The sequence below is a fragment of the Onychomys torridus genome, chromosome 16 (assembly GCF_903995425.1).
Source record: "Onychomys torridus chromosome 16, mOncTor1.1, whole genome shotgun sequence".
NCBI classification, from domain to species: Eukaryota; Metazoa; Chordata; class Mammalia; order Rodentia; family Cricetidae; genus Onychomys; species Onychomys torridus.
In genome coordinates, this window is record NC_050458.1 from 23,981,343 (window position 1) to 23,995,946 (window position 14,604).

The 14,604-nt window shown below is 42.2% G+C and overlaps 1 protein-coding gene across 2 annotated transcripts in view; it reads left to right on the forward strand.

Moving 5' to 3' along the window:
• Positions 1–14,604, forward strand: part of Tbc1d31 (TBC1 domain family member 31) — a 62,915-nt gene that overhangs the window by 29,195 nt on the left and 19,116 nt on the right. For both annotated transcript variants that reach the window (XM_036208569.1, XM_036208568.1), the window contains exons 8-13: positions 1,411–1,587; positions 3,573–3,652; positions 3,738–3,884; positions 11,253–11,386; positions 13,185–13,318; positions 14,022–14,201. In XM_036208569.1, the coding sequence (XP_036064462.1) occupies positions 1,411–1,587; positions 3,573–3,652; positions 3,738–3,884; positions 11,253–11,386; positions 13,185–13,318; positions 14,022–14,201 (852 nt within the window). The remainder of the gene's footprint in view (positions 1–1,410; positions 1,588–3,572; positions 3,653–3,737; positions 3,885–11,252; positions 11,387–13,184; positions 13,319–14,021; positions 14,202–14,604) is intronic.

Sequence of the window (14,604 nt, forward strand, 5' to 3'; positions counted from 1 at the left end):
ACAAGACTCAGCTATTATGTGTGTTTATGTGTGTGTGTGTTTGTGAGTATGTGTTTCCTATCATATGGGATTATAATCTCTTGTTCTTATATATAATCTATATTATATAAAATATTCCATTATAGATGCCATAGCTCTGTGCTTTTTGTGTGTTGGAACATTTAATATATGTTATTTTTTTAAATCGCCAGGATATGAAGTGCTCTTGCTGAGCGTCTTTAGTCTCTTCATTTGATTTTCTCCTGCTGACTGAGGAGGTGGGAGAAGACTGAGCAGAGCTGTTCCGAGTGCATCACCCCCTTGGGCTGCTCTGCACCTAGCACCCTGAGTGTGCAGTGAAGGAAAGCCAGCTCCAAGTCCAGTCGTCTCTTACATTTAGGGCACATCGTCTGGTGTCTGCGTGGCTGTTGTGTGAATGTGCAGCTGCCTTTCCTGTACAAACTTTGACTCATCTGTGCCCTTTTCTTCTGAGTTTTACCTCATTTTCTGTCATTAGAGAATCTCTGATGTTGTTCTAATGAAGTCAGTGAATCCCATGTATTCATTGCAGAGAGGAACCAAGTAAGTCCAGTCACATCTCCGGCTCTGGCCTGGGGGAGATTGTGCTTGAAGGCAAGGATGAATCCCCAGCAGGGGAAATAATTTCAGAATAGAGGCTTTAATAAAGACTTAGAATGGACCATAATTTGGTCAAATTGTTTTGATCCATCCCAAGATGAAAAATTAAATCACAGAAGTGGGCACTGTAACTTGTTTTTAGAACTCAGCCCAGGTGACCTTATTTGCACATTTCCTTTGAATAAAGAAGATCATTTGATTTCAAAAGGAGTACCATTTATGAAGAAAATGTCCTAGTGAGTCATTTCAGTTCAAGTAAGTTGATGGTTAGATTTTCCCATCTGATGGCCCCCTAAAGATGAGCTCTTGGGTGGTGTTGCCTGAGCTGCCCTCTGAAGCAGTTGGCATGGTAAAGGACTGACAGCCCTTACCTGTGCAGAACACAGTCCTCGGCCTCACATGGTTCAGGGGCCCATGCTCCCCCGGGATTGATTTGTGCTTGAGCCTCGTGCCCGTTAGGTGCTGTCCTCAGCATTCTCCCGGGACATCTGTCTAGCCCTGCCTTCTCTGCGTCACCGTCATGTGCTGACTTCATCGTGCAAGTGGACAGTGGTTTGCTGTCATACCGTTTTGAGCCGCCTTTGGGAATAACTTCTCCTTATTGCTGTTATTCATGGGTATTTATTTGTTCTTTAAAGGAATTTGACAGACATATGCCGTATACAAAGTAAAGCATGCCATTCAAGTAAAGTTGATGACTCCTCTCAAAAGAGGCTTACTCTCTAAGAATACTGTGGAAGAGACGTACATATAGGTACATAAATACATGGAGGCATTTTTCTCCTCTTTTAGCCGCCTCCTCCCTTGGTTAAGGTGATTGAAGATTTGCCTAGCAGTACCCTGCGATCCAGTAACCTTAAGATGAAAATAATGTCGGGAAGAGTGCAGCGGCCAGCAAGATCTAAAGAGAGCAAAATTCAAACGAGAATACTCAAGCAAGACCTGACGGGTAATTTAGAAAACAAAGAGGTAAGAAAGCATTATAATTAAATTCCAGCTCTCTGTGACCCTGCTGTAGGCTCATCTGGTGATTTCTGGGCTGGTGTGTGGCTGATGATATTTGAGGTGTGGTAATCTGAATCAAGATGTGACGTAGTAGCCCATTATGGTGGCACATACCTGTAATCCCAGCATGTATGAGGTAGAGGCAGGATTGTGACTTTGGGATCAACCTGGGTCACATAGTGAGACACTGTCTCAACAAAACCCAACAAACCCTGACAGCAGAGTTCCGTCCTTGGAATCCAGAGTAGAAAGAGAAAGCTAGCTCTGACAATTATTCTTTGATTTTCATCTGTGTTGTGGAATGCGCATGTGCACTCGCACACACATTCACATGTGTACATACTAAATAAATAAATATTTTAAAAAGATGCTTTAAGTGTAAAACACATGTGGTAAGACAGTAGGAAAGCCTAGAATATAAACTGTCTTATGAATTGATTTATTTATTTTTTATTTTTTTTTTAATGAATTGATTTTATATTGATTGTGTTAAAGTGATATTTTGGTTATGTTGGGTTAAATAAATTATTATATTATGAAACCGATTTTTTTCCCTGTTTCTCTTTGCTTTTATTAATGTGCTTGTTAGGAGGTTTTAAGTCCCATTTGTGACTCGTGTTGTATTTCTGTTAGACAATGCTGCTGTAGAAGGTTACCAGGGAAACAGGAAGCGTGCTTTCCGCTGCTCCCGCTGGAGTTTTCATTGTGCCCCTCGGAGGGAGCCATAGTAGGGTCGCCTTGAGAGAAAGTTCAAGAAGTTTCGTGTTTTAAAATTAAGTAATTGTGTGCATGCATGAGTACGAGCATGTGTGCGTGCATGCGTGCTTGCATGCGTGTGTGGACTTGTTGAGATCAGAGGACGACTTTCAAGTCAGTTCTCTCCCTCCACTGAGTTCCGAGGGTCAAACCCAGGGCACCCAGCTCATACAGCAAGCACTTGTACCGGCACACCAAGCCATCTCTTTGCCCGTGTTGTTTTCCAAATGGTTTTCCTTCTTTTTTAAGTGTTTCTTTCTGCTTTGAAATAGAAAGAAAATATAAGTATTAATAGAAATGTCTAACATTATCTTCACGGAACTTATTTGTTGACAATAAAATACATGTGTGAAGTACACAGTGAATTTTCACAAACCGAATACACCCATGCTACCAGCACCCACATCAAAGAATGGAATGTTACCACTCCCTTCCCTTTGCCTCACAGTGATAATGCTCTCTTTGCTGGGAAGAGTGAGTATTGGAGATTGAACTCTGCTTTACACATATGTACTAAGTATGAACTCCACATTACATATATGTACTAAGTATGTGCTCTGCCTCATACCTTAGCCTCTTGATATACCATAGGTTTGCTTAGTAAATACTGTCAGTTTTTCCTAAACTGTTGAAGTAACTCATATTCCTAGCACAGTAGAGAGAGTTCCAGTTATTCCATATCCTCAGCAACACTTAGTGTATTTCACATTAATTTTAATAATTTTTTTCTATAAGCATTTAAATTATAAAACTTAGGGGCAGGAAAGAACGTTTAAAGCAGATTCTGACTTAGTGACGGTCAGCTCCCATTACGGTCAGCTCCCATTGTGCTGTGTTGGTGTCTTCATGCTCGGCGCTTTGTTAGGAGGGTGATATGGGTGGATTCATACGCTGTGTTCATGGCTGTACTTGATGGTAGGAGAGGAAGTGTGTGTGGCAGGGTCAAGGGCATGAATGTATCTCACTGTATATTGTTTTCAGTTGTGTACTGTTGTTGGAGACGAGATCTTCCCTGTAGTCCAGGCTGGCTTCAGACTCATGATCCTGCAGCCTGTTCTCTGAGTGCTAAGATTGCCAGCCTGGGCCACTCTGCCTGTCTTGTGTGCTATGTTCTAAAGTTTGGAAGTCACCGTGAACTAGATTACCATGTTTTCAGTTGCTTGATGGTCACTTATGATACAATCTTTTTATAGAATGAATTGTCTGAAGGATTAAATAAAAAACGTTTGCAAATCTTATTAAAAGGCTATGGAGAATATCCAACAAAGTACAGGTAAACCTCAAATTCTCTCATTCTAAATCAGTTTCACTCAAAACAAGTTTTTTTTTCTTTATTTCAAATCAGATTTTTATTTCAGAATGTTTATTTGGCGCTCTTTACTGCAACTGCCTGAAAACCATACAGCATTTAGTAGCTTGATGGATAAGGGAACTCATGTGGCTTATCTGAACCTGCAGAAGAAATACCCCATCAAAAGTAGAAAACTACTGAGAATATTGCAGAGGTACGCTTAACACACCGCAGCAGTGTGGCGGGGGTGGGAACAAGGGCTGAGTGTTTCCAAACCCCCTTCCCCTAAGGGATTGCTTGGTCAGTGTTGACTCTCCTTGTCTGGTATGTACGGTTGTTTTGTTTTATTTATTTATTTATTTATTTATTCATTCATTCATTCATTCATTCATTCATTTATTTTTGCTTTTTTTCAAGACAGGAGTTCTCTATGTAGTTTTTGGTGCTTGTCCTGGATCTCGTTCTGTAGACCAGGCTGGTCTTGAACTCACAGAGATCTACCTGCCTCTGCTTCCTCAGTGCTAGGATTAAAGGCGTGCACCACCACTGCCAGCTTGTAGGACTGTTTTAAAAACAAAAGATACATGCATCATGTGTGGATGTGAGATTGTGTTATGTTCCTGAAAAATCATACTTTCTTGGGTAATCCAAAGGAGCAAAGAAAGTAGTGGGAAGAGCTTGGGCTTTAAGACAGAAGACCCAGTTTTGACTCTATCCCATCTGCTGTTTCTTTTGGGTTTTCAAGACAGGGCTTCTCTGTGTTGTCCTTGCTGTCCTGGAACTCACTCTGTAGACCAGGCTGGCCTTGAACTTGGAGATCGCTTGCCACCGCCTTCCAAGTGCTAGGATTAAAGGCATGTGCCGCCACCACCTGGCTTTGAATCTTTATTCCATCATTTAATAAGGGATAAAGGATATCTATTTCTTCCCCCATCCTTAATTTTTTGACAGGAAATGGGGTTGGAGCTGATCACCCCAACATTGTGAGATTATTGGGGTATTTGAAGACAGTGTCACTTAGAACAGTGTCTAGTTCATAGTAGACACTTGGTAAATGCTAGTCATAAGCCTCATATGTCCAACTGCAGGTATTGCAAGTGTGTCCAGCTGCAGCCCACACGCTGTTTGGAGCTGAGCATGCCTATGAAGGTGATAACACAGAGCTGTAGACCTACTTAAAACATTGTAAGATTTTCTTTTTCAGTAACTGGATTGCACAGTTCTCAAGTGTAAACTTTGTAGGTGACAGCATGTCACATCACAAGGCTGAGCACAAATGTCTTCATTGTTAGGTAAATATGTATTTAATTTACGTCACAGGTAGAGAAACCAAGGCATAGAGCGGTTGGATAACGTGATCTGGTCACTTGTGAGAGCTGGAACTGCTCCTGGTCTCTAGAATCCAGGATCTTCTTGCAGAGTTTTCAGGATGAAAAGCTGCAAGCTTATGTAAAAGTGGGACACGGTGAAGAGCAGCCTTGTGTCATTGCTAGCTGCAGCAGTTGGCCAGCTGTGGACCACCTTGTTGCATTGCTCCACCTTCTCCTCTCTGCTGCCTTCCTAGACATGCATGCACGTAGCATACTGAATGTCTACGCATGTGCCTTTAAAGCTGGAGACTCCTTTCCTCCAGCCTGTGTGTGCCTACTGCCATTATCACACTGACAAGGAAGCTCACTCTTGTAGCCCACATACCCAGTCAGCATCCCCACTACTGACGGACTTGGGAAATTTTATGGTAAACTTGGTCATAAACTCTGGATTCCAGCAAGTTACACACACAGAATTTGATTGACATGGTCCCCCTCAAAGTCTCTTTTATTTTTATAATTTTAATTTGTTTTGGCTTTTTTGGAACAGTGTCTGTGTTGCCCGGCCTGTCCTGGAACTTTCGCCCTCCTGCCTCTGCCTCATGAGAGCTGGGGTCCTGGGCGTGGGCCCCGACCCCAGAGCCTCTTGTGGTCTACAGATTGTTTCCCTGCAGTGTGTTTGTTGAGGAACCAGGACTCACCTTACATACTCTACCACAGTCTGGGTTTTGCTGGTTTATTCCCTTACTGTTGTTTGCTCTATTTCTCTTTATCCACGGTGTACTCTAAACTGATCACACATGCAAAGGGCCTGATAAGAGCCAGGGTATTCATTTCTCCCCTTGGCGGTGTGCTGGGTGACATTATAGGCGGTTTTGTGTACTTCTGTTAGGAGGATTATGGTCGCTGGTTGTTTCTCTCTTGAAGGCGTTACTGGTTATTACTGACCATCCTCTAGATCCGTTGCAACCCAGAGATTAGCAAAACACTGACAGTCGACTTCTGTCACTCCTTCTCTTTATTACGTGGAAAGTTTCCATAAAGAACACCTTCCAAGGGTGGGAAATGACTCAGTTCATAAAGCACTTGCCTTGCAGGCCAAAGGATCTGAGTTCAATCCCCAGAACTCACATAAAAATCTGGGGCAGTGTGCATATTTGCAGTCCTAGTGATGGGATGATGGAGGCGGAGACAGCAGATCCCTGGAAGCTCCATGGCCAAATAGTTAGTTCAGCTCAGTCGGTGAAGTTCCAGGCCAAGAGGAGACCCTGTCTCAAACCAAAAGTGAAGGCTACCTGAGGACAGCAGCTGAGATTGTCCTCTGATCGCCTCACACAGACACATGGGCTCCTCCCCACACACACACACACACACACACGTACCTCCCCCCACATGAAAACACACACACACACACACACACACACAGAGAGAGAGAGAAAGACAAGGTTCCCATCATCAACTTAAAATTTTTACCAGTTTTCAAAACAGTAAGTTAATTATCTTAGAATGCCCCAAATAATAATAAGTTTATACATTATAAACTTAGATTTAAACATAGGCCTTTCTGGTGGACTGGGTGAGGAAAGAGTTCACAGTGGTATTTTCTATCAAATTTGGGATTAAAACTTTTTTGCATGACTTCTTTGATTTTGTGTTTAAATCTTTTAGAGTAAAAAAAAATCTTGATTCATAATAACATTGATGTGCATGTGTGTATGTATTTCTGGCATCAAATCTCAGGCCTTTTGCATGGTAGGTAAGCACTCTACTACTGAGGCACACCTATAGCCCCCTTTTTCTACATATACACTGACTTCTGAACTCTGTACTGTATGTATATTAAAAACTGTGTGTGTGGGAATGGGACAGCTGTATCTTACATTATTGTTTTGGGTAGATGATAGATGTTTTTGTTATTTTGTGTTTGAGGTGGGGCCTTACTATATAGCACTAGCTGGCCCCATACTTGGAATGTAAGCCAAGCTTGCCTTAACTCATGACAATCCTCCTGCCTCAGGTTCTCCAAGTATGTATCACCATGCCTAGTTCATATTAGGATTATTGAAAATAGTTGAAGTGCTTTCTAGGGTTTTTTTTTTCCTCCTTAAACTATAGCCCACAAGCATGTATAATCAAATTATTATTTTAGAATTACTTAATCATTGCTGTGGTAATGCCACAAACTCACTACATAGTTAGGTTAATTTGTTCTGTTTATTTTCAGTGTTTTTTGGTTTGGTCCTGTTTCTTCTTCACTGGAGTTTGACCCCAGAGTCAGTGAAGCCCTGAAGTTTTTGTTTTCATTTAAACTTTATTTTGTTTCATACAAAATAAGGTTTATTCAAGTAAAACTGGCTTCTATTCCCTCCAGTCTATCTCCTCATTAGTAATCCTGTCAGTAAATATTCCATAACCACGTGTGTGTTTGTGCTTTTCCTTATGCGGCTGTTGATTGACTGTTGATTGACTGTTATCACACATGTCTAGACCCTGCTTTGGGTGAGGGCATTTGAGCAGTGCAGAGGCATTCTGCATCTGCTTCTGTAGCTGCCCCTGCTCGGTGCACGGCGATTCACTGACCCGTCCCTGCTAAGGAACATCTGGGTTGCTCCCAGTCTTTGCTCTTAAGGGGTGCTTACTTATCTAGCTTCACCTATACATACTTTTAAAAATTCGATGTACCTTAAGTTTTTAATTTATTACCCTTTGAATTCGATGAAATATCAGCTGACTTTAAGACTTATTTTACTCATTTGGCCCCTACATTTAATATGCTTTCCTGTTGTGCATGGTAAGTCTGCATAAAACGACATTATATTTTTGGTTGTGAGCCCTAGCCTTTAAAGGCTGAGCCATCTCTCCATAAAATGACATTATAGTTCGGATATTTGCCAGACTACCCTTGTGCCTTGCCTGTGATTCTTGGGTTCAAGTATGCAGAGTCAAACACAGCAAGTGCTTTGGTAGGAAGCCTTGTCTTTGTAGATGCAGGAGGAAATGTAAACTAATGGGAATGTGTTCCTAAAATACTTTTAGAAAAGAGTATTTTCACACATTCCTCTGAGATACTGGCTTGTCTGTCTTCGGAGGATAAACAGACCACGTATTCCTTCTGTTGATACCATCAATGCAGAAAACCAAGAACTGGTTTTGTCAGTAGATAAATGCACCTGAGATGCTGGCTTTGGTCTCGTGATTCTGCTCGGAGAAGCAAACGCTCTTGTATTATTTCTGCCTACATAATGTGTGGACGGGCACCTCCTGAGGTCCAGTTTTCTACACTCCGCCTAAGGTGGCAAGAGTTTCCATAAACTGTGGTCAGTTGGATGCATAAAGCAATTCTGTGTCTACTAATCCACTTACAATTAAAGTTACTATTTTAATTATAAATCTGTATATATACTTCAAGTTATCCTCATTTTTCCCCTTTGGTTTTTCCATTTCTGTTTTTCTAATGTCTTTTCTTTGAATCTCACTAGCTCAGTGGCCTGGAACTTTCCACGTAGCTCAAGCCAGCCTTAGAGTCTCCATCCTCCTGCTTTAGTCCTACAGGCTGAGTTTCTAAGTAGGAGCCATTGCATCTGATTTATTTTCCTAGATTTTAAGTGGAAATTTAAAATCAGGTGCTAGAGAGATGGCTCACTGGTTAAGAGTACTGGCTGCTCCTCAGAGGCCCCACAAGGCAGCTCACAGCTATGTCACTCACCTCCCAGAGGCTCCAGCATCCCCTCTAGTCTTTGAGGGTACCAGGCAGGCAAAGTACCCACACATAAAATACAGTTTTTATTTTGTTTTACTTTTTACTTTTTGGTTTTTCGAGACAGGGTTTCTCCGAGTAGTTTTAATGCCTGTCCTGGGTCAAGCTCTGTAGACCAGACTGACCTAGAACTCACAGAGATCCGCCTGGCTCTGCCTCCCAAGTGTTGGGATTAAAGGCATGTGCCACTGCCACGCTAAAAATTTTGTTTTATTTTTATAGTTTATTTTATAACTTTAATTCAGAATTATAATTTAATGAAGGAGAATTGTTTTCTGCTTGATTAGACAAATGCAGAAAGTTGAGACCTGTCTGGCTATGGATTGTACTGAAGAAACAAACCATGTTTAAGTACTATAACGATGTGACTATATAAGTGAATGCTTCCTGCCTTCGTATTTTGAACATTTCAAGTACCTTCAAATTATCTCTTGTAATCTTTTAAAAAGAATGTTCTCATCCCCAAGAACTTTCTGCCCTTCCTGAGGACCAGAGTTTGATTTCCAGCAAGTGTGTCAGGCAGCTCACAACTCTAACTCTACTCCTGAGGATGTGTGGGACTGCTGCTTCTGCCTCCACAGACAGACAGACAGACACATAAAATAAAATCAACCTGTAATTGCATGAGTGCCTTGTAAGATAGCTGCAGCAGTGCAGAGGTCTCAGGGAAGTCTGTGCTTTTCCTCCTGAAGCCGGCTCACACTGGAGGCAGCTGCTGGTTTGGGGCTGGCTTCCATAGGTATATAATGCAAGCACAGGCATACTGGGTGTTTTGATTTGATTGGAACCCCCCCCCCCCAAGTCTCCCTAAGTAGCCCAGGCTGGCCTGGAACTGGCGATCTTCCTGCCTTAGCCTCCCAAGTAGAACATGATTGCAGGTGTGTGTTCCCACTACACATACAGTTAACAGAAATAGGATCTATGCTACTTTGCCTTTTTGTTTTCCTTTAAGAGTCTCTCACTGGCCTCCTTTAGTATAGATTGCTATGCCTGATTTTGTGTGTGCACTTGCCATGGCACATATGTGGGGTCAGAGGACAACTTGGTGACCCTGGCAGTGGTGGCGCACGCCTTTAATCCCAACACTAGGGAGGCAGAAGCAGGCAGATCTCCGAGTTCCAGAACAGCCAGGGCTACTCAGAGAAACCATCTCAAAAAATCCATATTAATAATAAAATTTTAAAAATAAAATAAGATAAAAAAGAAGTATGACAGAAATGTGTATGAGTCAGGATTCTCTAGAGGAGCAGAACTGATTGAATGAATGAATATATACATACATACATGCATACATACACACACACACACACACACACACACACACACACACACACACACACACATATTCAGAAAGGGGATTTGTAAGAATGGCTTACAGTATGTAGTCCATCTAGTCCAACAATGGCTGTCTACCAATGGGAAGTCCAAGAATCCAACAGTTGTTCAGTCCACGAGGCTGGATGTCCTAGCTGGCCTTTGGTGTACTCCAGAATCTTGAAAAAGTAGGCTCTAATGCCTCTGAAAGAATGGACTTGCCAGCAGGAGTCAAGGCAAGCAGACAGAGCAAATTTCCTTCTTCCTTGTCCTTTATATAGGCTGTTCCCAGAAGGTGGGTCCCAGATTAAAGATGGGTCTTCCCACCTCAGAAGATCCAGATTAAAAATGGGTCTTCCCACTTCAAATTATTTAATTAAAAAAAAATCCCTCACAGGTGTACCCAGCCCAGTTTTAGTTATTTCCAGATATAGTCAAGTTGACAACCAGGAATACCCATCACAAAATTTTGATAACACTTTGAAGAGCTTTGAGAAAACAGAGATCCCTTCACAATGTCAGCGGCAACATAAATAGATGTTCCGTTGAGGATCATGTGTCATTGGCTATTGAAATTACAGCTGCACATATCTTAGTGTTTATCCAAGTCTGTTTTCCCACTTGAAGAAAGGTGCACATGTAATGATACTCAGTGCGGCGTTGTTTATGAAAGCAGAAAGACCCTAAGCCCCAATGATAGGAATCTTATTAAAATGAATGAGATTCCTCAGCACAAAGCTGTCACAGACACCGAGAAAAAAACATCATGAGGGTATTTACACCACAGATCCTGATATCAATGTTTCAAGTAATAACTGGAAACTTCAAGACACAGAACAGTATTTATGTAATACCACCATTTGTGTGGGGTTGAGTTCTTTTGTTGGTGGTGAGAGCAGATTGGGGTTGGATTTTTGTGTTTGTTTTGTTTTGAGATGGGGTCTTACTATGTATCCCTGGCTGGCTTGGACCTCACAATGTAGACCAGGATGGCTTCCAATTCCCAGAGATCTGCCTGCCTCTGCCTCTCCATTGCTAAGATCAAAGGTGTGTGCTACCCCTGCCCAGTGCTTCTAAAGAGGGGAACTGTATGATAGAGATAAGAGAGAAAGTCTCCACCAAATCTGAATCAGTTACCAAGACACACTGTGATAACGCTGTCCCTTTCTGGTCTTTATTTCCTTTTTTATTTTATTTCCAGAACCCTCTCTGCATTAGCTCACTGGTCTGCGATCTTCAGTGACACTCCATATCTTCCACTCTTGGCTTTCCCGTTTGTGAAATTGTTCCAGAACAATCAGCTCATCTGTTTTGAAGTTGTTGCTACTCTCATAAGTAAGTACTGCAGAACCAAACCAAGAATGGAGTCTCATGTGTCTTCCTGGTGTCTTGGTACCTTTGCCACATATAGGGAATCTAGATCTCTTTATATTTGAGTCAAGAAGTATGAAATAGTCAAGTTTAGAGCAAAAAGTAGACACACCAATCATTTATATGTGGAGAGTAGGAATTTTTAGACAGTATTGTTGCGGGTGGTTTTGGTTAGAAAGAATCCAGTTTCACACTTAGTTGGGACTGGTTGCTTTTCACAGAACTGCTGAAGGTGGAGCCCTTGGCACACAGTGCCTGCTAGGTACTGCCCAGGTGCTGGCTGCTGCCCTCATCCCCACCATCTGAGGTTCATAATATCGAGCAATTTGTATGCCACATTGTTCTCCCTATTTCACTTTGGTTTGCTCAGTTTACCTTCCTAGCCACCCTGTGCAATAGGTATGAGTACCCCCTTCCTAAAGGTGGCCCCCAAGTTCTGAGGCTGGGTTAGGCCAGTCTGCTCCCAGTCATTTTAACAGCAGCGATTTAAAGAAGTTGAAATCTTGTCAAGATTTTACTTCTGGATTAATTATTAGCTCAAATTTAAATGTATGGCAATAAATGAAATAACAGAGTTCTAGAATTAGAAAACCTTTGTGAACTACATAATACTCTGCTGATGGAACCTCTGCTGCTGACCTGAGATGAGAGGTCATAACATCAAGGAGTACAGCTGACCTGAGGTGAGAGGTCATAACATCAAGGTGTACTGCTGACCTGAGGTGAGAGGTCATAACATCAAGGAGTACAGCTTTTTTGTTGCCGTGACAAAGACCCCAGGAAAATCCCTTAAGGAAAGTGGCTCCTGGTGCATCATGGGAGGAAGCCGTGGCAGCCAGCTTCACGCTGCATCCACAGGCAGACAGCAGGAGCACCCATTAGTCCCGATGTGTCACGTGCTTTCCCTGTCTGTGGAAGGGAGCCACCATATGGATGGTGGCCTTCTCCCCTCATTTAAACCTCTCTGGAAATTGGCAATATCCTCACAGACGTGCCCAGAAGATTGTCTCCTAGATGATTTTAAGTTTTATCAGGTTGACAATAAGGGTAAACCAAAATACATGGCCTTTTCTAAGAAAACCCCTTTGTTAATCAAAGACTGAAAATACAGGAGTCTGCAGGAACCAGAAGGTCCAACATGTCAGCTTAGGAATGGTTTGGAAGAGTGAGTGTGTGTGTGTGTGTGTGTGTGTGTGTGTGTGTGTGTATACATGTTTTTATTGACACATTTTCAATGACTGCCCTGAAGAAATTGGCAAATTTTCTTTATGCCTGAATTACTATATTAACGCTATGGAGTTTCAAATCCTTATGATCTAGAAACTAAAAAGATATTATCTCTTCTTTATTCATGAGCCTATTGAAGAGCAAAAAAAAAAAAAAATTGGATTGTTAACAGGCCTGTGGTCCCGGTTAATCCAGAGACCACAAGTTCAAGGCCTGCCTTAGAACCTGTAACTAACTAACTAACTAAATGAGTAAATAGGCTGGGGGTACAGCTTAGTGATAGTGCTGCCTAGCATGTGTAAGGCTCCTGTGTCCCACCCACAGTTCTAGAGATAAAAAGTCCCAGTGTGGTTGCCTATAATCCCTACATTAGATTGGCTGAGATGGGAGGATTCGAAGTTTGAGACTGGCCTGGGAATATGAATATGTACATACATACACACAAATATAGTGAGACTACCTCAAGAAAAAAATCCTTCTATAATACATAAAAATATTTAAAGAAAAATTTTCTGATTTTTTTTTTCCTTTGTAGTCAATTGGTGTCAACATTGGTTTGAGTACTTTCCTAACCCTCCCATCAATATTCTTAGCGTGATAGAAAATGTTTTGGCATTTCATGACAAGGAACTGCTACAGCACTTTATAGATCGAGATGTGACTTCCCAGGTAAGAAAGAGAAGGGCTTTAGCATGCCATCATTTATTTTGAGAGCTAAGATTGACTCTGGTGTGGATAAAACAGTGTTTTTCCCAGTAAATAATGAAAGGTATATTCTACTTTATAATTTTTAAGTTAAATTAATCTATTGTGTGTGTGTATGTATATACATTTGTGGGCATGTGTGCAAGACTTACTCTTAGGTCACCCAGCACAATAGCAAACAGCTGTGCATGCTGAGCTGTCCTGACACACAGTCTGTATTTTTTGTTTGTTTGTTTTTTGGTTTTTCGAGACAGGGTTTCTCTGTGTAACTTTGGTGCTTGTCCTGGATCTCACTCTGTTGACCAGGCTGGCCTCAAACTCACAGAGATCCACCTGGCTTTGCCTCCCGAGTGCTGGGATTAAAGGCATGCGCCACCACCGCCCGGCACAGTCTGTATTTTTAACAATTTGCCGTTCTTTACATTACCTTCCTGAAAGTCTAGGAAGAGAGTCCAATTAGGAGCTGAGGGTGCAGTTGCGTGGTAGAGCACTTGCCTTGTGTACTCGAGGCCCTGGTAGCCTGGGGGAAAGCAGAGGCATTGTCCAAATTACCACAGTTCTTTTCATAATTATGCGCTGAGAGTATTTACCGCACAGCTTCAGTTGCCAGTGAGGGTTTTGACTCTTAGATTGCCGGTATGGCATACATCCTTTCTGTTTGCTTCAGCTGTATGCCTGGCCTCTCCTCGAAACTGTGTTCTCAGAAGTGCTGACACGAGAGGAGTGGCTCCGATTATTTGACAACGTCTTCTCCAACCACCCTTCCTTCCTCCTGATGACCGTGGTGGCCTACAACACCTGCTCTAGAGCCCCTTTGCTCAACTCTACTCTTAAAGATGATTTTGAGGTAAGTACCCATCCATGCCGAAGAGTCTCAAGGCTGGAAGTATAGTCAGTGGTGGAGAGCTTGCCTAGCACATGTGAGGCCTTGGGTTCCATCCCATCACCCACCAAGTCGACAACAAACCCCAAACAAGAAGCTCTCACATGTCAGTGTTTACACTGAGAAGTACATTTCTTGACTGAGAGCCTACTGGTCAGGCATCGGTGCCAGATGGTAGAAATAGAATAGAGTTGGACCACACCCCTGATCTTGTGTAGATTATTGACCAGCAGGTTGTTATGACCAGGTTGTTTTTCTTGGTAAGAGCATTGAACACTTGGTTGTTGTTTCTTCTTTGAATGATCTCATGGTCAGCCCCCCTGGTCTGTGGTAGTCTGAAAATGTGTGTAGAATAGTACTTGAGGTT